Source organism: Cyprinus carpio, chromosome B6 (assembly GCF_018340385.1).
Source record: "Cyprinus carpio isolate SPL01 chromosome B6, ASM1834038v1, whole genome shotgun sequence".
NCBI lineage: Eukaryota > Metazoa > Chordata > Actinopteri > Cypriniformes > Cyprinidae > Cyprinus > Cyprinus carpio.
In genome coordinates this window covers 24,342,252-24,369,709 of record NC_056602.1, presented here as the reverse complement: position 1 = coordinate 24,369,709, position 27,458 = coordinate 24,342,252, and the positions used below count along the sequence as shown (strand labels likewise).

The 27,458-nt window shown below is 37.5% G+C and overlaps 1 protein-coding gene across 6 annotated transcripts; it reads left to right on the top strand.

Annotated features, from left to right (window-relative positions):
• Nucleotides 1–240: 240 nt before the first annotated feature.
• LOC122137706 (potassium voltage-gated channel subfamily B member 1-like) lies at nt 241–27,232 on the top strand. Of its 6 annotated transcripts, none has more exons than XM_042726412.1 (3): nt 241–865; nt 2,722–3,375; nt 22,520–27,232. In XM_042726412.1, exons 2-3 carry the CDS (start codon nt 2,800–2,802, stop codon nt 24,446–24,448), a joined length of 2,505 nt encoding a protein of 834 aa, XP_042582346.1. In that variant the 5' UTR covers nt 241–865; nt 2,722–2,799; the 3' UTR covers nt 24,449–27,232. The 6 variants fall into 6 exon arrangements, with proteins under 6 accessions (XP_042582346.1, XP_042582343.1, XP_042582344.1 ...); XM_042726409.1 differs by having other exon boundaries at nt 2,719–3,375; XM_042726410.1 differs by having other exon boundaries at nt 241–941.
• The last annotated feature ends 226 nt before the right edge of the window (nt 27,233–27,458 follow it).

The window sequence follows — 27,458 nt, the reverse complement described above, 5'->3', positions numbered from 1 at the left end:
ATATATATATATATATATATATATATATATATATATTTTTTTTTTTCTTTTTTTTTTGTTGCAGATTTAAGATTTCTACTGAGAATCCCTAGAAGGGGTTACATTTATTCTGAGACACACACATACACACACACACACAAAAGGCATGTGTGTGTTGTGTGAATGGCAAATACATGTGGTAACAAATTATGCCTGGTCACTATTGCAGTTGTTTCTGCACCACATGGCTATAATTTACAAGACATAAAAGTCAGTCTCAACAGATCAGAAAGGTTCAAATTTACCCTTAAAATAATTAGGATAGATAATCTAGTCTGTTTGCTGTAATTAAATATAAGGGCTCTGAAATGTGATGAGTGGAGACCAAAGAATGTGAGCATCTCAGTATACAGCTGCTGTGCTTCACCATAGTAAAATATTAAATGAAACTCATATATTCAAGAAACTGCAGCTATGGCTGAACTGACTCAGAGGCTGCTTTGAGCACTGCTTCAAAAAGCAGATGCGTTTCCTAACGCATATGAAATAAGGGACTATTTTCCGTATTACCCTCTCTTCAGGCGCCATTTTTACACAGGTTACTCGTAACGACACAGAAGGAGCTGCTCCAAGAGCCTCTTGGTGCTGGGTGGCAAGGGTTAAATAAGCCGTCTCTCTGCCATTGGGCGGTGAGACTACGGAGAGCCAGCCATCTGCAAGGCAAGCAGCTGTCGCCTTCACGCAAGAGACGTTAGACATCAGTGAACGAAAACAGTGTGGATTCAGCCCAAGACTTGTTGATCTTTTTCCATAAACAAAAAGCGGAGCGCTATGTGTATGTCTGGAGAAGAAGAACGAGCTGCTGTCTACTGGCTTTATTTAAACGGTGACATTCCTGCGTTTTCCCTTATTTAAATGCTTAATTTCACACCGCTGTCAGCAATGAGTCTTCTCAAATTAAGGTGGGCGTTTTTTGTAGCTTTATCAGTCTAACTAGTTCTCAAAAATATTTTACCGTATGCTTACCTATGGTATTATTGATCGTATTGGAAATTTATGCCGAAAACCTAATGGGAAAAGTGTGACATGGTGTGCAGATAAGCTACAAGCTTTTTTCTAAATAATATTTAATTGCATTTACACATGCCATACAAATAACTACAGTTGCATTGAGGTTGATATGTTGTTTTGTGGGGTTAATACGTCTGAAGATGCATTTTTTCCATGCATGATGCAGGATCAATACTGGTGAATGCCACTCCTACAGCGTTTAAATTATATTTAATGTCTTTATAATAGCTCTTTCATGTTTTGAATATGTCCTGTATTATATTATCCGCTTTGCTTATTTAACGTCACTTTTTCCTTCAAGTGTACAAGATGATCAATTAAATCACATCATGCTGCATTGATACATTGATGTCAGCGATGACCGCCTGATGCGTTTAATAACATTTTATCCAAGAAAAGACGTGCGATGTTCATAAAAATCCATTTTAATTAGCTTCGCAGTGGCTAAACCAAAATGTCTATCATGTCATCATGTTTTCCTCCTGTTTTTGCATGTTGTTGCTGCAGCTGTATGGTCGGGCTCCAGCCGACGTTACACTTAACTCTTTAGTTGCAAGGTATGGAAATTCAATATAAGATTTTAGTCTTTTACTGAGTAGTCGGAGTCTTTTAATCTACTGTACAACAACAGGGACATTGTGAGTTCTCAAACGGTAGAGGTAGCCTGCTGAATGTTGATGATTAGACAGCATGTTCCTTTTAGTGGATTACATGTGTATTGCGTGCGTTCCAAAATATTTGGATTCAAATGTTTTTGTTATCTTTTGGGAGTTTATAGAGACCGACAGGCGTTTAAAAAATGCTCGTCAGGACAGCAGCAGGCGATTCAGCACTACGCTAGTGGACAGCGACTTAGCGATTTGTAATGGATTGAATTATTTGTGATTCTTCTAAACGATTCGGTTTCCTTAACGTTTCATTTAGTACTTCAAATGTAAAAATATAATATGCCCTTAACAGTCTGTAGTCAAATAAGCCTAATGAGATCATTTCAGATGCCAACAGGACAAATATAACACATTTATTTCATATGTCAGTTCTTTTAAAAAGTGTGTAACGGGCTGTATGTTTTGGATTCACTAAAAAGAACCGGCCGGCTCAGACAACATTGGTTGCGCTACGTTACTGAATCACTTAAAAGAACCAGCTATAGAGTCATTTGTTTAAGATTCGAACTATTTAAGTCGTGCTTTTTAATATGATTCGCTGAAAATAACCGGCTCATGAAAGTCATTAGTTCGGGAATCCGATTACACTTGTGGTTCTACCACTGATCTCTATTATAGATCAGTAGGGTTCTACATGTTTTTGATTCACTATAAAGAACCGGCTCGTAAGAGTCATTCGTTCGGGAACCGAACAACACTGGCCGCGCTGTAGATTCGATGTTTAGTACGGTGTAAAGTCGGCACGGGCCTGTAGATGCACGTTCAGAATTATCATGCAAATCACAAATTGTCACTGCAAAGTCATGCAATTCACTTTTTTTCAACTGAACCGTTAAAAATATAAAATGCCTTTGAGTGATGACATACTTTTAATAAAATATGCTTCTGTTAGTAAGTGACTGGTTTAAGAATTTATTTGTTTTGCAGGGATAAAACTTAGCAGAGCACTTGAACATCATAAAACATGCAGCTAATTGATTGTTTCTCCTTTCCTCTTCAGCAGCTCAAATAAAATGAAACAGCTCGGAGAACCACTGGTTACACCGCCAAATTCATAGGGTAGTCTGCACAATAAAACAAAATGGATAAACCCTCCGCAGGAATGAGTAAAGTCGGCTCTCGCTCGACAGCCTCTCTGCCCCCGGATCCTGTGGATATAATCCGGAGTATGTCGTGCTACCGGCGTGTCAAACTGAACGTAGGGGGTCTGCCGCACGAGGTCCTGTGGAGAACCCTGGACCGACTGCCGCGCACGCGACTGGGCAAGTTACGAGACTGCAAAACCCACGAATCACTCATGGACATATGCGACGACTACAACCTAGAGGACAACGAGTACTTTTTTGACCGGCACCCCGGGGCGTTCACGTCTATACTGAACTTCTACCGCACTGGGAAGTTGCACATGATGGAGGAAATGTGCGCCCTGTCCTTCAGCCAGGAGCTGGACTACTGGGGGGTGGATGAGATCTACCTGGAGTCGTGTTGCCAGGCGCGGTACCATCAAAAGAAAGAGCAGATGAACGAGGAGCTCAAACGGGAAGCTGATACTATGAAGGACCGGGATGGCGAAGAATTCGATAATACGTGTTGTTCAGAGAAAAGGAAGAAACTGTGGGACCTACTAGAGAAACCAGGCTCGTCTGTAGCAGCCAAGGTATACATCACTACATACACTGACAGCATCTTATTAGACTGATAAATAGGCCGAGATTTAGACATAAACACAAGTTTACAGAAGACCAATTTCCACAATATTATGCATTAGTTCAGAGAGAAAATGAGACTCCTTCTTAATTTATTATAAATTGCACAGCCCTGCATCTTGAAAAAAGTCTGCTGATTTGCAAAAAAGGACTAATTTGATGATGATGAATTAAAATGTCATAAAACTGTATATTTTTTCACAAAATAAGAATGATACTGTATATAATCAGCTTTAATGCCCTTAGAAAAATAAATACAGTCCAATGTCAAAAGTTTTTTTAATGACAATACTAGTATTCAGAAGGTATAATTGAAATTACAATCTGCAAACGAATGGAAAAAAAGTTAAAATACTTCTTTAAATGTCAAAGAATTGTACAGAAACTCAAGTTCACTCACCATTTGGAAGGAGTAAAACACCCACAGATGTAACCAAAAACATCTGGGTAACAGTCATTAGCTATAATTCTAACATTAAAATCAAGATTAGGCATAAATGTTTTCCGAATCATTCATGTGAAAATAGGCTGAGAATTGAACAAATAGATGTAACCTGGTTCTGAGAATCATAGGAATCATAGTTCTGGTGATTAAGAGATAATACGACTTCTTCATCTTACAAAAGGTTGTGGAAAGCAAAAATGCTACGAAAGTATTTTTCAAATCAGCACCCCAAAATGAGTAGTAAACATTTTGGATTTAATACAGCGAATATGATGCAGGGCAGTGTAATCACACATGTATCATAAACAATAGCCATCCAGCATTCAACATTGTGTGTCAAACATCTTCATCAGCCAAAGAAAAAAAAACACAACCTCCAGATAAACATATTTCAACACTCAATTAGCTTAAAAGGGCAATGTAAAAAGTGCAGTTCAAGCCTCTGGACTCTAACCAAATTGCGGCAGCCGTGTAATCAATCACAACAGAGTGGCACTCTCGAGCTTCTCACATAATTTCAAACGTAGTATTTTCATTTAAACGTTCATCGATCACAGTTGCAGGTCTGACACTTATGTGTGTCTAAAATGGTTTTTGCTTGATATCTTTGATCTCAGATCAATAGGAACAGAATCTTGGTAGAACCGTATTGTTAGAGATGCAATGCCTATCTGCAAACTTCTGTTTTCCCTCTCCTGTGGTTGTCTATTTTACTTGCTCTAATTCCATAATTGTGTACCTGTGCTGATATATAGTCACATGGGATTGGGAGGGACAGTTCGGTGTAAGATTGTCCTTCCTGTTACCAGGCAACAGAGAGATGATTCTATCACTTTAAAAGGAAGGACTATAAGTCACTAAAGGACAAAGTTAGTGTTAGAGGGCGTTTGAGTGGCCGAAGTGGACCATTGTTTTGGTACACATGCATATCCTACTTGTATTCAAATAAGAACCGTAGAGAAGAGTCAGGCTTCTTTTTGGCTTTTTCCTCTTCCATCTCTCCCTCCCTCTATCTTGAGGCTCATTCACTGCACCTCTGGCTAAATGTCAGGGAAATGTCACATTAATTATCCTCCATGAAACTCTGTGTCCCATTCTGTTTTCAGCCCCTCCTTTCTCTCCCTATTCTCACTGGAACGGGCTCTGTCTACATCTGTCTCAAATCAGATTTTGTTGCATGGCCCTACCGCACAATAAGATTATGTCAGGCGGCCGTCATATCATTGCAAATTACCGCCTGGTCATATTTCATAGCTAGACTTCACCTTTTTGGCATTCACTAGTCCTGCATTACCATGCTATTTAGTGGATACTAGTAGTGTAGTAATTAGTGTTTACAAGATAGAAGGTGACATTTGCTTTAAGTTAAGGACCTTGTATTGAAGCCTCATGGTCAAAGCTCTGACACTTCAGTTGAGGCATGAATGCTGAGGTAGTAAATGTTGTTTTTAATTAAACTGTACATGCAGTTTATCACGTAATAGGCCCTACCTTGATTCACTGCCATTTGTAACCAGTATTGACAAACTACACTGTAAATCTAGGTTATGCATCTATAATCTATGCACTTTAAGCACAGGCCTTCAAATTTGAGTATATGTGTAGATAACATAAAATATTCAAAAAAGATGAAAGATGAAATTATATGATATAATGGTATGATATGATGGCAGTCTGACACAATCTTATTCTATAGTAAGGCCATGCGGTGAAATCTGACATATATTATATTTCCCTTATAAAATCATAAGCATTTTAACCGAAATCTTAGAATCTAACAGCATAAAGTATATTGCTTTAAATATTGCACCTGGAGGAGACAGACTGACTGTTGGTATTAGAATAATTTCCAGATGTAAGGAATGACAAATCATCTAAGATTAATGATGCTGTGAGTTCAGGCTATAAGCACGAACAGGTCATGACGGAGTAATTAGCAAATGTTCTTTTCAAAGAATCTCATTTATGATTTAGCCCATCACATATATTGAAGGCCTGTGCCTGAGGATGTGGACATTTCCTGTTTCTCTGAGATGTCACAAAACATCGGTCTTATTTACTATCTCCATTTGGTATAAAGGGAAGTAATCACTTACTGGATGTGGTTATTTACAGCCAATGTCCTTCCAGAAGCCCTTGCAGCACTGAGATAATGGCAGTTACCTTCTGGATTGCAAAGCCTTCCGTTATGCTTGATAGCTGATACGAGACATTTTCACAGATCTAGATAAAATATAATCATGTCATGAGATTATTATCATGACTTTGATTTATTAAAAAATTAAAACACCATATGGCACGTCAAAAATGGCTGAAGGTGACCCTGTTTATTGTGAGAAAGACAACCTTTTTCCTGTTCTAGTTAAAGCTACTGCAATTTTATTACTATTATGTTCAAGGGACATTAATTCTTATGAGAGATACAGATAATAAGCCATCCATTCTATCAATGCAACATTTATGAGGATATCTGACTAGTGCCTGTAAAGGTGTCTAATGTCAGGATGGCTAACCCAAAAATAGAAAACTACGGAAAGACTCTGCTTTTGTGACCAAGGCTAGGATCAATTTCCTGTGCAGTTTAGCCAGTTCAGATGATAAAAGTGAAATTTATATCGCACTGTATGAATTAATAGGACTGGATGAGGTGAAATGAATTTGAAATTGCTGCTAATATTTCTAAAGCTCCACCCTGTCCATTAATCCTGTAGTCAAATAATGGCAAAATGTAATTTATTACACTCCATTGTTAATGTGTAAGTGGTTTATTTAATAATAGATGGTATCAAAATCATAACTATAGCAGGTACAATGTAACACTATTTGTACACAGCTGAAAGTGATAAATGGTAAGAAGAACAACACATTGTAAATATTACATATTTCAAATTCACATTTAACTACAAATAAAGCATCATGTAGGCCTATGTATTGAAATACTATTTTTGGATTTAAAAATATTAGCTCTGCTTAAAATGATCTTTATTAAATGAAATATGATACTAGTTAGAGAACACTTTTTGAACAACAAGCAACACTTCTTCTATAAAAGTTAAAAGTTTTTTTTTGTTTGTTTTTTTTTTTTTTTTTGAAAGTTAACGAAAGTTAACTCATAGTCACAATATTACCAGTAACTTTGCTGGTCCAACAAAAATAGTTCCAAATGAAGCCGAAGCACATCCGTTGTAAAGCGATCGATATAATACATCAGTACTGGTTCATTACTGAATGAATCACCGTTTTTTGAAAGAATCAATTGAATCAACGAGTCAATAGTTCACTCATAAAAACACTCATTTGTCGCCATCTACTGGCACAATGACGTAAGTTCCAGAAAGAGTAACCTGCAAACATTGTCTTTGCAAACCTGTATACATTTCTTGCTTCTGTGGAACATGAAAGAAGATATTTTGAATCCATATATGTTTGGAACAACGTAGGGTGAAGAAATAATGGCAGAATTTATTTTTGGGTGGACTACCCCTTAATTAAGTGTACATAATTTTTAATATAATGACAAGATTGTACACAAATGTTTAGGTTTTACAGACCTTGATGGTGGCATTTTAAAACATTAATTTTGGTACTTCGTCAGCCATTCTGAATCTGTTGTTGTGTACTGGATTCCTTTTTTTTTCTTCATGACCCAATACTGACACTTTGGCTCAGGAATAAAACTGAATTTAAAAAAAATAAACAGCTATGCTACTTTCTGATTTCTGAAGTATTAGGAACACTGATCATATCAAAGACTTGAAAAGCCAAAAGGTTTATTTTCTGAGATGTTTTAGAATCTTTTTGTAATTCTTTCCTGGATTTTAGCAAGTCAACCCATCTTGGCAATATTGATCCAAGTGTCATTTTTAAGACAGTAGTTTACCAAAATACAAAATAAGAAATGGTTTTACTCTCAGTTTGGTCTTCTCAGTGATATTGTTGATAGGTTTGTATATTTTATACTGTTTAAAACTTTTTTGGACCAGGATGGACACAATTTCCCAGAATTTGCTGAAATTCTTTAAACTGAAATTCAATAAATTCCTTTTCCTATCATTTTAATGCCAGAGAATGTGGCCAATTCAAAGAAATAAAGAATTTAAATATGTTTGTCACATCTGGAAAAATGGGCTCAGTACTAACAGCATCTCATTTTACATTAGTGTCTATGACATGTTGTAAGCTCAGAGTACGAGTTATGAAAAACGTGCATAATATGAAATTGTTTTGCAAAACTGCCTGTAATTATACATTGTTATTGTTACTACAGTTAATTATTTTGACATGTAACTTGAACACTCTTGTATTATTAGAAGGTGTCCTGCAGTTTTTGCTCAGCCCTCGGCAGCGGCTTCACGAAGCACATCGTGGTACACGGGTCTTAACCTGTGGTTTGCTGCGGTTACAATAACCTAATTACCTGTGACACAGAAGTTATGATGTGAACTTTTTCTTGTGAATCACACACTCATGAATCATAACAGTGTGATATGAATCATCTAATGCTTGGTGAGCTTTGTATCTAAACGCTAGAAGCCATGTGGCTTGTTATTGTGCAATCAGGCCTAATTGCCTTTCTGTCGCATCTCATTCACCTTATTTATGAAAGTGGGTCAGTAAAGTGTCCTTCGTTGTTGAACTGGACACTTCTGGGGAAGATATAATGTGGCGTGATCTCCTAAAGAATAACACATTAAACTGGTGCCAATTCAATTTATGCATTACCGAGCATTGAGAGTAAAAATGTGGTGTTTTCTTTTTTAAGTAGATGACATTCTTTGAAGCTTGGGCCCCATCTTATTAATAACAGCCCATATTTCTGCATATATAATTAATCATTATTTAATTAAACCTCATTAGGAGGTGATTTGTAGCATTTAGGAGGCTAGGCAGTCTTGGAATCTAATGAATAAAGAAGTGTAATTATTTTTTCAGACCCATCAATGTAAGTTGTTGAAATGAGATGGGACTGCAGAGCTCTAGAGAAATGTACTATCATCCACCAATAGCTTATCTGTGCAAAATAAATCAGAAGGCCGCTTTCAAGCTCGGCTATGTCTCGCTCTTTTCGCTCATGTTCACAGCTACCGAAAACATGCCGCAAGTCAGAAATACAAGTCTCATGTCAGTGTCTCGCCATGAACAGAAGCGACTTTTCTGGAGCAGCGTGTCTGGCGTTGACATTAAAGAACAGGTTCGTGCTACAGTTAAAGAAAGTTCATACACATTTTTTTTTTTTTTTTTGCCATCATATACTCACTCTCATGTCATTCAAAACCTGTCTGAGGCTATTTTATCTGTGAAATAAAAATAGAGAAATTCTGAAAAATGTGATTGTCTGTCTTTTCCATGCAGGAAGATTATCAGTAAATACTGACATTTTATTCATTCATTGTTATTGCATGGAAAAGAACAATGTCTTTAGAATTTCTCCATAGAAGAAAAAAGCCATACAGGTTTGTAAATATTCCTTTAACTAAAGGCACTGGCATTAAGCCTGGCAGTTTGAACAGCGCAGAACTGTGAATTCTGTTTCTTTACAATCATAATGTGTTTGGTAGCCTTATTAGGCATGACTTTAGATAGCACAATCAAAGCTTTCTAGTTACTTCCCTATACACTGTGGGTGCTTTGAACCATATGAAAAAGTTGCAAAATAGCTATTTAAAAAGATGCATTTTTCCATAAATTGTTTAACCCTAAAAAGGTCTACATACAGTCAGTGTTAATCCTTCCCTAATCACAGCATTCCCATTCACCTACACAATTGGCAGCAGAGCCTCTGTTGCCATGGCAAACTCCATCGGTTTCCAGGGCAATGGCTTGTGTCTCTGTGTTGAAGTAAGAGTATGTAGTGTGCAGTGAGTGCATAATGAAGCTTACATTGATTTCCTTATTGAAACTTGCAAGTTTGACCAGCATGCTTAGCAGACTCAGAAATACCATATTATGTATGAAAAACCACCGTCACATGTTCCTTTCTCTCTAGTGTTTCCATTAGTTCTAATGGAATTTTGGAAAAATATAAGTGTATAATTTTCTTGGTAGATTATTCATGACTCATTTCCTGTTGCAGTCTTGATCCTTAGGTACTGTAATGAATCATATTAATGCACCTGTTCCCATCTCCTAATGATTAATACTTTATACATATAGGCACTGACCCCTTCTACATTGTCACTAACCTTGTAAGTGCTTACATCTGGAAGATGACTTAGATCAATACAATGTCTATTAATTCTTCCGCAGTTCATCCTATAGTTTCATCCTATACACCCTAAAGCATGCATTCATTCAGCTTTCTGAATTTCATATACTGGGTCATAGTAATTTTGAAATTCAAAGAGTTTTCAACCGAATAGATAACAGAGTACATTCTGGCTTTTTCACTCATTTATTTTTGTAAAAATATACCATTACTATTACTTTTTTCCTATAAAGTATTGATTGCTACACATGTGATCACTACAATAAAAAAAAAAAAAAAAAAAACATTTTCACAACATACACATGTACAGGGTATTGATACTGTGCTATATACAGTAGCATTGTTAAACCAACACGTAACAAATTAAGAAAGACTGAGTCGGCAGAGGTTCATGTTCACAATCGGCCCTTGTTGCCCTGTACTGAGTGTCCCTAGAGACAATATGTCAATACTATACTGTCTCAATACTGTGCTATCTCTGTCGACTGGGCTGGGCTCACGATTTCTTTTTTAGCATCTGCAATGGCCAAGGACAACACAACCTGGTGAGACCTGGTGTTTTCAATACTGCTGGCTTTTTTCCTCATAGTGATACTCAATGAGAACTGAGTAGCACGTTGAGTTAGTACCAAATGTGAACATATGGACTACTGTGTCAGTCATTTGTTTGTTAGTTCGCATGATGCATCAGCTAACATTTAACACTCTAGTCTAACTTTACACATATCTTTTTCACAGCAACACTGCTGCGCTTCCCAGTGCATGTATTAAACTGCTGACAGCTGAATCGTTGCAAACAAACACATGGCACTCTATAAATTTTTCAAAAAAGGTTCTACAAGAGATTTTTTCTGGCTAACTTCATCCACACTCCTGAAAACCCTTGCTCCAGAGACGTGTCAGCTGATGCAAGCAACCCCAAAAGCTCAAAGTGACAGGCAGAGGGGGGTTTTGTATTTTTGGCTAAAAAAACACAGGCCTCCACCCTGACTATGTATTGCTGTTTACAGAGTCACAAAGACAGGTCTGATTTCTCAAAACACTCATTCGAGTGATAACTGTCAGGTAGAAGAGACAATTTATGCGTGGTATTCTAAATAAAACGCCTACAACATACGCCTTTAATTGCCTTACAAGAACTATCTGCCACCTCCAGAAATGTGAGCACTTGCATAATAGAGCTTCTTTCATAATGTGTAAATCACCTATGAAAATAAACAGAACCAGCAAATCCGATACAGACGCACAGCTTTTAATTAACATGATTTGATGAGTAATTTTTTGTGCCCTCAAAAAAACTATATTACTGTCAAGAGCAATAAGTAATAGCAGACCTACAATAAAATTAAAAGGCTTTAAAAGGCTCAGTGCTCTTTATTTAATGTGAGCTGGGTATATTAGCAGACACATCTTGTATGTAAGTGATTATGAAACATCGAGAAAGTTCCGGCATACAAGAGAAGGCTAATCTAGGGAGAGATAATCAAAGATGGTTTCAGTCAGCGTATCACAGAGGAGCATGGTGTCTCATTCTATTGAAGTCTTTCCCAGGCCATTAATACTCCATCGAGACATGAGCTTGACTGAAACAGGAACAGACTGCGAGTGTGTGATAAACTGAGGAAGCTGTACATATGTGGGGGGTAATTTGCTCTTGAAAGAATCCAATGAAAAAATGAGTTTGTATTGAAATATGTGTCTTTTGATTGAAAAATTTGGTATCTTAGCTATTCTGAGCACATATACATTACTGAGATCAGTTATATACTTTAAAAAGTCTCATAATTGGAGAAACAAATGAGATTAGGACTGTAAATTTACCATGCAATTCATTATTTAACATAATAATAATAATGCAATATAAACATATGCACATTTAACTTTATGGATATGGAAATAATCAATATTCTGATTTTTAAGTCCTTTTTTGTGAAGTGTATTTAGTGTTTTACTCAACTGGCACAGTAATATATTCAATATTATTTATGATTCATTGATTTTCCTAATTGGAATATATTATGAACTCTTTAGTCTCTACTGTTTAAGAAAACCCATCAATTTCTTTCCCTCTTGCACAGAAATTCCATTCGAATGAGCAGCAGGCTAATAAATCAGAGGGATGGCAAATAGAAAGCGACTGGGGTTCAACAGTTTCTTTTGTTTTTTTTTTTTTTTTTCTGTCCCTGCCACTTGGCTTGTCATGTTTATAGTGACAGGTAGCTCTCACAGTGCTACGTTATAGTCAGTGCAATCAATAGAAACGACCGTAAAACACACTACACAAGGCCTACTGAAGCACGGAGGGCATCTTTAGTGCAGACCCTTCTCTGGGTGTCAGAGATTGGATTGCCGCTGGAATGGATTTGACAGGGAAGCAAAGGCCAGGGGTACAAAATAAATGGCACTCAAGGATGGGAAAGGTTTATCAAAACCAGTATGTGATTCTAAGGCAGATGCAAGAGCGAGCAAGAGAGAATGATCCACTAAGTCTTGCTTATGAAAGAAGGTCTTCATATTTTACAGCTGCTGGAAATTGTACATGCCTTTCTCAAGAATGAGTGCCACTTGTGGCACAGTTCAAAATTTTATGGACAGTAAGATTTTTTTAAAATTAATACTCTTATTCAAAAAGGATGCATTACATGAATCAAAAGTGACAGTAAATACTTAGTGGTTACTTTACATGCTGTACTTTTGAATTTTTTATTCAGCAAATTATCTTCCTCAAAAATTATCATAGTTTCCACAAAAATATTAACCAGCAAAACTGTTTTAATAATAATTATAATAATATTATTTAAGCACCAAATCTGGAGCCTGGAGACTGTAGTCGTAACTGCTGAATATTCAGCTTTGCCATCACAGGAATATATTACTATTATTAGTAATAATTATTTTAAAATATCGTAAAATAGAAAAGCTCTTTTAAACGGTCATATTTCAGAATATAGCTGTGTGTACTTTATTTTGATAAAATAAATGCATTTATAAAAACATAAAAAATAACTTACTGACCCAAAACTCTGGAATAGAAGTGCATATGAAAATAGCAATAGAAAATATTACTACTGAACTTTCTAAAAAAATAAATAAATCAGTAGTATTACATAATATCAAAAGATCCAACCATTATCTTTTAAAGGAGGAACGCAACATAACATTAAAATAAATAAATGATAATCTGATAATAAATAGATATTATATTGATTTACATTTTATTGCACTAAATACTAAAGCTATGAAATAATGTGACTACATTTAGTATCCTGTAAATTATATACTAAGTCAGCAAATATCAGAGTTTCCTGTAAATAAGCCTTAGTTATGCTTGTGTAACCGCTAATGTAGGTTCCATGTGGAAAATTACTGAGACTAATCTCGGAGATACATTAAAAAGTAATGTGAATGCTGTGGTACACCTCCCTTAATTACCTTTTCCCTTGACCTAAGTGTAATCCCGAACACTATCTCTTTGTTGCACAGTGTCACTGCCTTTAAACTTTAAACATTCAGGTCAAGAGTCAAATTACATGATTTGTTGTGCTGCTAGCTGACTTTTGGGTGGGTACGTGCCAACTGCACATATTGTCAAGAGTTTAGTCTTTTTAAATTAGGATGCGTTGCTGATCTCTCCACCTGAACTTTTCATCTTTAGCTTGTTGCGTTTTTGTTTTCGTACATGCCTTCGCCACTGTCTGCTTTTCCACTGACACACACACACACACATGCATTCTTTTCTCTCTCCCATCCCTGCAATGTTAAAAAGCGTGTCGTCATTGTCACCATAGCAACTGTGTCTTGTGCGACGCTTGAACGCACAGCTGTCTCTGCCAGGATAAGCAGCGGTGTGTGTATGTGTGCCTGTGCGTGTGTTTACTTTGTGTACCGCTGTTTTTGGGTTTGTGTTTCTTTCTTTCCAAATCTTGTGTGAAATATATGAACAAGTTTGTGTGGTCGGGTGTGTCGCAGAGTGACAATTAAGTGTCACTGATGCGTAAATGCATGTTTGTGACAGACATGTCTGATTTCTCATAATTTGATGTTCTTGAATTTCATGCAAATTAGAGGTGAGATATAATGGGCAAAATGATATGGTCAGGGACCTAACTGTTAAAGGGAAAATGTCAATTCTGTCATCATTTACTCACCTTTCTAACCTTCCTGTGGAATACAAAAGAAGATATTCTGAATCATGTTGACAGCTATACTGTGGGAAATTAAATGCAACAGTGGGAAATGAAACGGTTTGGTTAGCAACATTCTTCAAAAAATCTAGCTGATACTTAAAATATTGCATATTAAGCCATAAAATACTATTTACGAATTCTGCTTGTTCTGCGTATCTCTGTGTGAATAAATGGCGCAGGCATGTGGTTGGTTTCATGTACTACACACATTATGAAGTGCACGTGACGCTCGTGGTGTATGAGTACATGAATGTAATTTAAAATTAAATTATAGTTAATTACAAAACTAATAACACTGCATTAGCATTTTACCATTTCTTTTGAGAAAAATTGTCATCATATAATTTAAACAGAGAAACTTAAAGGTCTTCAAAACAATCCGTCAAAATAAAAGTTTGGTTTAACTTGAAGAAACTGTGACAGAATGATAGTATTGATAGTACTTGATAAAATTATTATTAAAACATTATTTTTAAGGAATATTTACCAGGAAAATTATTTACCAAAATATAATTAACAGAAAAAGATTTTTTTTAATTAATATTTACCAGGAAAATTATTTACCAAAATATAATTAACAGAAAAATGTAAACACACAACAGTATTGTTAAACTAAAAAATACCCGTCAAAATAAAAGTTTGGTAACTTGAAGAAACTGTGACAGAATGATTTAAAAAAAACATTATTTTTAAGGAACAAAAAAAAAATTGTTAAACCATTAAAAGTTCATGATTTCAATTAACTAGACAGGCTTTTTGATAAAAAAAAAAAATAATAATAACCATTAAAACAGAGTCTAAAAAAAAAAAAAAAATGGAATCCAGAAAAATTTAAATGGAATTTGGGGGAAATAAAATGGGCCCTACAATCAGACTTACCGTTTTGACCTTGTGTATGTTAAAATAGAAAAAAATATCTCATAGCCTCCCATTGAAAAAGGAACCAATGTCAAATGTAGCGATTTGAACATCACAGAGACATGCAAGTCAGTAAACAGCCACCATGCAACCACCAGAGCATTCTAGAAACTGCATAGCAACACATAGAAAACCACTCAGAACACGGAAATATCCTGCCATCGTGGAAATTACAACAGAAAATGCTGAAATCATGTTGCTTTTTCTAATTGTCTTTAATGCAACAATTAAAACATAAAAATTGGAGCATGAAATAGTGCCACATGCTGTCCGCTGGATCGTCCTCTGAGGTGTGTATGTGTGTGTGTATTCTAAGAGAGCACTCCTGTAGGATCCCAAAGCTGCCCAACTGGAGCTATTAATAACTATGTCAGGGGCTGGGCAGGTTTAAATATAGACTCGGCGACTGGATTTTCCCTCTCATTGCAGACAAATGAATAATGAACGAAAAAAATAGGGCTCTGCCAAGGACCAGTCACTCAGGTCATCTAGCTCTGTGTGTGTATGTGTGTGTGTGAGCGCACAAGGACACAGCTGTTGCTTATGTATCTCAAGGGCTTCACAGATACAGCCGAACCTTGTCTTCCAGCTAAGGTCAGAGCTGTTCCAAGAGACAAGCAGAAGACGAGGACAATTCTTCAAGGGCAGTACTTTGAAATAACTTGTTTTTCATTGATATTCATGAGAATGTGTGCATGCGTTTGAGTGCTCTGTCATGCCATCGTTTAGTGGAAAATGTAGAAGACATGGTCTCTTCTGGTAACCATGGTGACAGTGTCACATTCAGAGGGACGTGAAGGCATGTTCGGCAACACTATCAGAAGCTCATCTCTCCCCGCTTACGTCAACCCACAACAACAGCAAGTCTGGGTCTGTCTAGATTCTCACTTTGTTGCATTTTTTTAAATGATTGCTCACATTCACATACATTATAATGAAGGAATATAGCTAACTAGAAGCAAAGCCATGATGCTAGGTCGTTCTAGGTGGTTGCAAAAGCATTGCTATCTAGTAGCTAGGGTGTTTCCAAGTGGTTACTCATTATGATTCTGGGGCTGTATTACAGAAACATCCTAACTTAGAATCCTTTCCTATCTACTTAGTAGCCAAGGCCACTTTTGGCTGTTTTAATGCAGCTTCAAAGGGCTCCACATGATCCCAGCTGAGGAATAAGAGTCTTGTCTAACTAAAAGACTAGCCATTTTCTAAAAATTAAAAATTATCATAAAAATCAAACCAATTATGTATAATCACGCGTGTGACGTAGGTAGAAGTACCAACCCACTGTTCACAATGTGAACTTTCAAAGAAAGTCAAACGCCCTTTACAAAAAAAGTAAAGCAACGATGTTGGACGATTTTGAAATTGGAGTTGAAAATGAGATGGAGATTTTCACCCTACCCTACCTTTCTGACAGGGGCGGACTGGCCATCGGGAGCACCGGGACATTTTGTGCAATAGGCTGGGATGCAACTGCGAATTAATTGACGGATTTATGAATATACGAATCAGGCGATCGCGGAGTGAAAATGACACCACCACATGACCCAACATCAGCGAAGCACTGCCTAATTGGTTATATCCAGAGGCAGCTTCATTTTAGAAAACCGTGCAAAAAACGGAGCGTAAAAGCAAAGGAGGAGCAGAGCGGGAACGTATAAAAAAGAGAAAAGCCCTGGCCACAGACGCATTAAGTTCATGCAAAATCCCAGCCATGTTAACCAGTAAGGGAGCAGGTCAGTCAACATTAAATTAACATTATATTTACTAGGGGTGGCACGGTTCACTGAAAAAATCGAACTGTTCGGTTCTCCACACACGGTTCGGCACGCGCTGGAAACGCTGTTCAACTTAAATCTGACAAAGCATCTGTAATATGGTTTATTATAAATAACACGTAAAACAAACAGGGTTCAGTTAATATATGTTTCTGTTGATGGATGAACATTCTGGCTTCCCAAACATTACAACAACAGCGATGAAAAAAAAAAAACCCGTGGCCACACCATTCACTCTTGTTCAGTACGAATACGAACACTGGATCAGTGCATTCTTTTAAAGTGACAGTCTTTATATTAATCGAACAGCAACAACAAAGAAATCACTCACTGCTCTTGATTGAAAAGCTTTTGTAACTTTAATAAAGATTTATTTTTAATTTGTAGTCCAAAATGCAATGCTGTTTTACATTTTGATTACTTTATTCAATTTATGTACCTAAAAACTATGCTATACCTACCTAAAAAACCTGAAAGTCAGTTTATTTTATTTGTAGCTTTACTCTATTGTATTTATTTGTGCTGTTGCTTGTAGTTAGAATATTCTTAATAATATGATAAAATATATATTTTTTGAAAGTATCGTTTTTCCATAAACATACTGTAGCACATACTGTGAAACAAACCTAACCGTGAAAAAGTTGAACTGTTCCACCCCTTATATTTACGTAATCATTTGGCAGACGGACGCTTTCATTCAAAGAGACTTACAATAGATACAAACTATTCTAAAAAAAAAAAAAAAAAAATTTAAATATATATATAATGATAGAAGTTTTAAACGAGCATCTTTATGACAAACTAGCACACGGTTTTACATATGGGGACACAGTATTTTTTTAGTGCCAAATTTGACCAGAAATTTTGATTTTCCATTTCTAGCCTACAATATGTAGTCTAGTCTACAATGTTTATTTATTTATTTTGAAGGTGATGAAGGAAGCAACAGTAGCACTAGTGCTCCAAGTGCTCTTGCTGTTAAACCTTCCGTAAAGTTTAGCTATAAGCAAAACTAAACATGCTGGCTATACTCTTAGAACAATTTGTGCTTTTATGATTTATAAGATCATCAGTAGTAGGACTGTGATCATGGGGACATACAATTGATGGCTGCACAATTAATATAGATTATTGAAAGTGCTTATTTCATATAGCAGAGAAACCTAGATGTGCAGAGTGAGAGAGAGAGGGATTCAGGGAAAGATGATATAGATGGTGGATTCCTAGGGAGTTTTTGAGGGTTTATTTATTTATCCATTCATATTATGTATGGTAGTCTACCTGTTACATCAACTAACAGGGTTAGTCTACAAGTTTAGCAGTCTGGTGGACACATGAATTGGGTGGTGGTGACTGCACCAACAGAGGTGGCCTGGGGTGGAGTCAAATTCCCGGCCTGATTTACTGTCCCAGTCCGCCACTGCTTTCTGAACTGAAGTACACAGACAAAGAACTAATTATGCGTTACCTTTCCAATGTGCAGAGCTATTGCAAGATGAGCATTTGTGGTATATAAAGTTTTTTTTCATAGGAAATGACCGATCGATTCGTTACATAAGACCCTTTCGTGTAGAGCCCTTTGAAGCTGCACTGAAACTGCAATTTGGACCTTCAACCCGTTGGCTGCCATTGAAGCCCACTGTATGGAAAAAAATCCTGGAATGTTTTGCGCAGAAACCTAAATTTTTTTCGACTGAAGAAAGAAAGACATGAACATCTTGGATGACATGGGGGTGAGTGAATTATCAGGAAATTTTCATTCTGGAAGTTAAAAAGTCCTGTAATGGAACTGTATTTCTTTCCTTCACTTCACACTTCACAGTATTGTACCTCTGTCTCTTTGTCAGATTTTTAAATAATTTTGTGCTTCAAATAAAAGTTTGTATTGTTGTGGTTCACCTTGTAGCTGGTTGGTTTTGGCACTTATGCAATCTAGAACTTTTTCAAATCATAAGTCAAAAATTAAATACAGCCCCTTGTCTCTAGATAAAGGCTCTGGTCCCTCTTTCAATATTGGTATTTTTACCCGATTTATCATCTGCTAGATGAAATCAAAAGTCTGATGGCCTGTAAAAGTAATATCATACCTTACTTTAGTAAGTTGTATAATTCATGTCCTTAGCAGAAACGGTACAGGGTGAGTTACACACAAGTACGGTAAGGGGGTTGTTCATATACACTCAAAATCAACCATTGACGTCAATAGGATAAACTGTTATTGAAGCCATGGCCTAACATTTATTGCACATGCTCTAGCACATTAAGTAGTACAAGTTCAAATCTGGCTTGTGACATTTTCCGATTCTGTTCCACACCATTACCCATTCTAGCTCTAGTATTCTACTCTATAAGGCTAAAAAAGAAAGACAGAAAGAGCACATATTGTTAAAACTACCATTCAGGCAAACCCGTAACCTTAAAATAAAGATTTAAGAATGTACCTAGTATGAAGTAAACTTACAGAATTGATTAGTACAGGACTGGCAGCTGTATGTTTGTATGAGGCAACCAGTCTAGGATGGTGATGATGCTGATGATAAGAGGGACAGAGATATCTACACTTTTCAAACAAACCTCTTCATGTGACTGCCTCCTACCGAGCTTGAAGAAGGTTGCCATGACAATGCTGCAGCAGCAGTTGAATGTCAGTGGTCAAGGTCAAAGGAGTTTTCACTAAAGAGTCACAGAAACATCTGCACAATGAGGGTTATGCAGGCATATATTTACAAATGGTGATAAATAATATATAACGAGAAACTAGTGTTTTTCTATGGTCTAGAAAAACACTCAAGGCAATTTTGTCTCTCTAAAAAATTAAACAAGTACTGAGTTTTCATCATTATTGGCTCTCAATTGTCAAATAGGTAATTAACAAGTGAAGACGAACTAAAATTTTTATTGTAACCAGAGTACTGGAGTTTACAGTAACAGAAGTTATATTATATTATGAATTGAATTATGAAATGGTATATGAATGATATATATATATATATATATAATATATTATATATATATATATATATATATATATTACGCTTTTAGGGAGACAGACATATTAATGAGAATCTCATTTGTGATTCTTCTTTCCTGTGAAATTGCATGCACAGCATCTTTTGGAGCCTTCACACACTTAGTGTGTGTGTGTGAGTGTGTGTCAGTTTGTATGCATATGAGTATATTTGTTGTGTGTCTCAGGAGAACATAATTTGTATTTGCTCGTAGGAGCACCCCACTGGATGTGATAATAAACCACTCACCTGCGATGATGCAAAGATGCCGGGATTTCTCCCTGTGCATTCTTAGCCATCTCTACTCAGGGAGTTGACCCTGTTATGCCTTTCTCAGCTTGAGTGTGTACAGACATTATTTACAGATTATCACTTGGTCAATGGCTCAACTGATTGCGCTCTGAGAATTTGTGCTGAACCCTTTTAAAATGTATTCCTCATTTAACATTCATTGTCACTGTAGTGGACTGTCTTTTTTTTAGTTGCCCTTTTCACTTTTTAACATTAAGAATACTTTGTAACGCATGTGTGCACACATGTTTGGTGTAAAAGGCCAAGAAAATGACCTAGAAAGGATTCCTTAGCGTCAGGGTTCAGAATCACTCAGAGCTGTAGTAAATTGTTGTTGCTAAGAGGTTGCTCTTTCATAGCTCAGGAGACATAATGGGCTTGCCAGTTATGTTTCTTTAATTTAGGTCATAAATTTGTCTCCATTTGAAACAAAACATACTCAAATATCCAACTTTTGACTGCAAAAATATGACAGTGTCAAGATCTTGAAATCTTTTGAAGTCTTTTTCACAAGATTTAGTATAACTGCTCTGTAGGATAAAAACCGACATCTCATTTGTCATTTCTCTTATGGGAATTTGCATGTTGTCCTACTTTAATTGTTTGTCTTTTTTAGAGGAGTTTTAATGACCAGAACTGCACTGCTAACCAATTTGAACTAATAAAAAACTTTATAGCAACAGAATGTATACTAATGACATCACAAACATCCAGCCAATGTTATTGGGTGCTATCAGACAGTGAGGTTAAAACAGAAGGGGGATAGGAGCTTGTGTGTGATTTAGAGATTGCGGTTGCTGATACCGGTGTGTATATAATGCTTTTGAAGCTCTTGCAAGCTTATAAATAAAAGGCTAATCTTTGCTGTTTATAGGTTATGGGCTGTTTTTAATCTTATTACCGTTTCCAACTTACCCTCATGACTCACGTGACTGCAGGGTATCATCTCTTCTTAGACACTTTAATACACACAGAGAAACACCTACAAATGCAATGAGTCACAAATGATTTTCTATACTATTCATATGAAGGCAAGTCATCTGACAAAGAGAGATTAGCAGGCTAAAATAGAAGATAGAGGAACAAGTAAGGGATTCATAATTCTGTTATGTCTTGGCATCACAACAAAAGCGTGGCTATAGATGACCACTTTCTCCTTGCCAAACAGTGTATGAGACAATATTTATCCATACTTTGGTGTAAATGTCTTTTGCTTTCTTTTAAGTGTAATAACCAAAACTGATTCAGCTTAGGAATCCTGAATCGTGAAGCCACCACCATGCTTTGGTTTAAGCCCAAAAAAATTTCAGAAGTCACCTGTAATCTTACTATATAATGTTTTTGTCACATTGCCTATAGTGAACTGAGTTGCTCCAGGCTTTGACCAGAAGTGGTCTCCTTCTTTCCACTCAGCCAAAAGAGCTCCGCAACTCTGTCACTGTTCGGGTCTTGTTCATTTCTCTGACAATTGTCCATCTTATTGAGTTATTTGGTACAAAAGCCTCTTATAGGCTTAGTAGTGTTAGGATTGTGCCCTGTTTTTGCCATTTTGTTTTAACGGACTTTATGTTCTGTTCTGTCAGAGGTTAAGAGCTTTACAAATCCTTTTCTAGCTTTAGTGTTTTTTTTGTTTTTTGTTTTCTGGAAAGTTCCACAGAGTACTATTCTGTATTTAGACAGCAGATCTTATCTGAAAGTCATGACATGAAAGTGAAAGTCGTGACATTTGCCAAGTATGGTAACCCATACTCAGAATTGATGCTCTGCATTTAACCCATCCAAGTGTACGCACACAGCAGTGAGTAGGGAACACACACACACTGTGAACACACACACAAACACACACACATATATATATATATATATATATATATATATATATATATATATAGTCACTCGCTATGATTTACCTAGACCTTGCTCACTCTCGGTTGGCCTCACTTTAAATATTCCTGACTACGCACCTATAGTGAAAATTAAAGAAGAAACCCCTTAGTGGAAATTTTGTATTCAGTACCACCATGCATTTCATCAGACATTTCATTCAGCTGTCCTGGTTTAAGCACCAATGCTGGATTTCGCTTAGGGTTAGTAGAGAAAAATTTCACAAAGTATGCTATGAATGATCTGTCAAGCCATCACTACACTGGTGTATCCAGTGTCTTTACCAATATGTAAGAGCTCATGAAACACAAACCTCAGTATTGAAGGTTTTTTCCTGTTTTCTAATGGTGGATTTTTTGTTTGCTTTTTTGCCTTTCAGATCTTGGCAATCATTTCTATTCTATTCATCGTGCTCTCCACTATTGCTTTGTCTCTTAACACCCTCCCAGAGCTGCAAGACACAGACGAGTTTGGTCAGACAACTGATAATCCCCAGCTGGCCCATGTGGAGGCGGTGTGCATCGCTTGGTTCACCATGGAATATCTTCTTCGCTTCCTTTCCTCACCAAACAAATGGAAATTTTTTAAAGGTCCACTTAATGTCATCGACTTGCTGGCCATCCTGCCGTATTATGTCACCATATTCCTGACCGAGTCCAACAAGAGTGTGCTGCAATTCCAGAATGTGCGGCGGGTGGTGCAAATCTTTCGAATCATGCGGATTTTGCGCATCCTGAAGTTGGCACGTCACTCCACTGGTTTGCAGTCACTGGGCTTCACGCTACGACGGAGTTACAATGAGCTGGGCCTGCTTATCCTCTTCTTAGCAATGGGAATCATGATTTTTTCGAGTCTAGTTTTCTTTGCTGAGAAGGACGAGGATGACACTAAGTTCAAGAGCATCCCTGCCTCCTTCTGGTGGGCCACTATTACCATGACCACTGTTGGATATGGGGACATTTACCCCAAGACACTTCTGGGTAAGATCGTTGGTGGACTCTGCTGCATAGCAGGAGTGTTAGTTATTGCCCTACCCATTCCCATCATTGTCAACAACTTCTCTGAATTCTACAAGGAGCAGAAACGGCAAGAGAAGGCCATAAAGAGACGGGAGGCTCTAGAGCGAGCCAAACGCAATGGCAGCATAGTGTCCATGAATGTTAGAGAGGCGTTCTCCCGTGGTGCAGAGCTTCTGGATGTGGTGGTCATGGACAAGAGTGAGAGAACCCAGGACAACCATCTCTCACCCAGTCGATGGAAATGGTCATCAAAGCGCGCAGTTTCAGAGAGCAGTTCTAATCGTTCCTTCAACCCAGACCAAGGATCTCCTAGCAAGGCGAGAGCTTCTAGTCCACAGAGGCTTAATGCACAGAAACTAGAAGAGATGTATAATCATATGGCAAAGACTCAGTCACAGCCCAACCTGAACTCCAAAGACAGAGGTTCATCCCGAGCAGGCCATAGAAGGGATGAAATTGAGCTGGGAGCCTTGCCAGGTCAAGGAGGTGACCCACTGATTGGGGGTCGTGAAGGGGTGGTAGACATGAAAAGTCTGTCAAGCATTGACAGTTATATCAGCTGTGCAACAGAGTTCCAAGAGAACCCACGATTCCCCTACAGTCCGGCAGGAGGTCTATCCCTCCCAGAGAGCTCTCGGTTCTCCCACAGCCCTGGTTCTGGCCTCTCTGGTCGGGTCAGTGCTAATCCGAGTCTGCAGACCACCTTGGAGCATGAGACTATGCTCAAACCACCATGTTCTGGTGCTAAACCTTTCAACAGCGAGGTTTCGCGGCAACAAGGACTTCTCGGAAACTCTCAGAAAATGCATACGGTTAGAGTGAATCATCGTAATTGTGGGGAAGCCAGTCCATCAGGTGGTCCTCTGTCTGACAGCTCAATTCTTTCTGACTACTCCATCCTAAGCCCCGAGGTGTCTGTCTACACAACAGCCAGCAGCAGGACACCACCCAAGACACCCGAGAGAAAAGCACTCACCCCTGCAGTCTTCACTTTTCACGACGCGTCCATCAGCAAGTACATTGATGCCGACACAGATGACGAGGAGCACTTGCGCGAAGGTGGCCCATCAGAGTGCCTGCTAGGTGGCCTGAGTTCCAAGCCTCGGCTCAGTGGTTACCAGGGGGCCACCAACCACTTGGAAGCTGCCCAAAGGCTGCTCGGTCAGAACTGCCTATTCCCACTGGGAAGTAGCCCGAGTGTTGGCCATGAGAACCATGTGGCTTCAGAGAACTCACGAAGGCCTAAAGGGGACAGGGGACATTCCAACGCATTTGATAAGGGCCTCTGAGGCCTCAGGGTCGTGAGTTGGAATCCAAAGGGAGTCCAAGAAGGGAAAGAAGGCCAAGTTCAGTCAAGGACTTTGGGGAAAGCAGAGACTAATGTACAATGGAGAATCATTTTACAGGCATCTGACCAGGGGGCCTACCCTGATGACTTTATGCGGAAGAGTTCACTGGAAAACAGTGGTCATCATGTTATGTCATTAAGGAACAGGATCTTTAGGATGTACCACTGCCTACACCTCTTGCTCTCTTTCCTCTTCTGTAAACAAGCCTGCATTGGTGCATCGCAGGGGTAAGATAAAACCAGAGCGTATCTGGTTTACAGTTGTTTGTGAAAAGAATGGAATGTATGCTTAAGCTTAATTAGCTTGAGGCTAAACACTTACCAGACATTTAAGCGCAGATGTGTATGGTAAATCAAGGGGGACAGTCCGTCACTGCCCACGTCAGCTAGTCACTGTCCAGAGCCCACCTTAAAGATTAGCATTAGAAACATGTTATACCCTGTTTACTAGTGCACCCTTCCCCTGTCCCCTAATAAACTGGCCTTACTTAACTGCAGTTATGGGTCTGCATACAGTACGGGTGTTTGTGTGCAAGCGTATTTGAAATAGGGAGGGCTGATGGTATGATAATGTGCACGTATAAAATAATTAACATTCCTGCACACAAGCTCACTCTCCACATTGTGTGATTCTACTTGATTAATTTATTTTTATATATACATGAAGATTATCTGTAGAAGTCTCACATATTTCTTGTCACATATTCACCAGTATAAGAATAAACCATCAATTGTTTCATGGGAAGAGACCAAAATCTGTTTAAATTTACCTCCCCTCATTTACTTGTGTGTCATCTTTAGGACTTTTTTTGTTTGTTTTGTTTCTAGTTTGGTAGATTTTAAAAGGATAGCTCACCAAAAAAAAAAAAGTTCTGTCACTGTTTACTTTGTCTCATTTCATTCCTGTGTGCTATAGTTCTTCTGTATAGCACAAATAAGGATTTTGAAGGGTTTTTTGTTTGTTTGTTTGTTTTTTTGTTTTGTTTTTTGTATACAGCCAGTGGGGTCCCAAATATTCTTCAAAATATCATCTTTAGTGTTCTGCAGAATAAAGAAATGCATACACGTTTAAGTGGGTGAGTAAATGATGACAGACTTTTCTTTTTTGGGTTCACTATCCCTTTAAAATACAAAGGTGTTGTTATTTAAGAAAATAACTTGAGATACGCTTCTTGCTGTGCTTACATGTGTAATATTGTCTTTCAAAAAGCCCATGTTTATGACTGCTTTTTTTAAAATTATTTAAAAAAACAAACACACAAAAAACAATTACGTAGCACATGCATATTGGCACCCAAAACAGAAGCAACAATGAGAACTAATGGACAACACATACCTCGCCCTGTTGTTACCAGATATTGGTAAATGATGGAAGGCTAGAATTAAATCTGACCAAGATATAAACTACTGAAAAACTTCAGGACAATTCAACATTTCAGTTAGAATTACCAGTTTTTTTAGCAGTAGATGCTGTCTCAAACACAAATATTTCTGAATATAAGAAAAATTATATATTTCTAAAGTATTTTCTAGATGATCATACGAAGTGAGGGAGATGGTCTCATACTTTTGCATTGCCAGGGAGAATGTTTATTTTAAAATATATGATTTAGTAAAAGGTTTTATGGGACCTTTTGTGTCCTCAATTGTTATTCAGGCTCAACATACACAACGTGACCAAGAAGACTACCAGTTAATCCCAAATATTTATCCTTTTTGATAGCGAGCTCTGTAATAAGTACATAATGCATGGCCATGTTTACCTCCAAATTTAATACAATCCTTTCACACTGCACAAACTTAATATCCTTAAAAGATTAGATCCTTATCTCCAACATTGCCATCCGCACTATTCTCTAACCACATGCATACACATAGTCCAGCATGTATTCACAGGTATGTAGACAATGTCCTGAAGACGACTATATCCAGTTTCCATGGTGACCACATGCCCTCCCTGCTAGCGCTCGTATCCAATTTGAAAACCGGGATAGTGAGGGCTAAATTAGATCAAAATCATACACTCAATTGCATCTGTGTCAACAAATAGCATCACTAAAAGTCACATTGTCAGAATTTACTTGTCTCTTAGAATATGTATGTGTGTGCATGTTGTTATCAGGGGAGTGCGAAGATGATGGGGGGAAACTCTGCCTCTCCCGAGACTTGTGAGTGTGTGTACGCTTCCATCCTTGTCTCAACGATTTTAGCTGAGTTGAACTGAGGTGCGAACGGAATACCAATTTTCTGCAAGAGAGCGGGAGGAGGGTGTGATTGGGAGGAAGATGAAAAAAATCTGCAAGTGAGAGGGATCTTCCCTTTCCCCCCAATAAAGAATAATTTATGAATGCAATGATGTGTACTGCTTACTGTAATGGTGGAAAAGGAAGCTGCTGTCTGAGTGCTAAGGTCCCTTTCTCCACTTGTTGTCTTTTATGTGGATATTATATAATATCCATGATTTGTTGGGTGTATGCTCCACATTTAATGCCCTATTCATTCAGTAGATTCATATGGAGTGAACATAGCGCTAAAATGTGACTTTACTGAAGCCATTCAAAACACTCTTTCCTGTCTGTGTGTTAGGCTGTGCCCTGAAGTCAATGTCAACCCTGTTTTTTTTTTATAATGATCCATGGGTGAATCTCACAAAGAAATGTCTGACAAATTTCAAATTTTCAAAAGAAAATAATTTGTGTAATTTCTTTTTTAATGATTTAAGCACATTTTCACCCCCCAGATGATATTATTTTAACCCCCCCCCCCTCATATATATAAAGCAGAATGTAAATAAAATTTTATATAAATATATAAAAACCCAAATGAATACTAAAAATGAAAGGAAAACTTTATTATATATATAAACTAAATTATATATAATTTTACATTTCCCCCCAAAATTGTAGTACCGCAATATGTCTTCATGTTTTGCTTTTGAAAACATGCTTAAC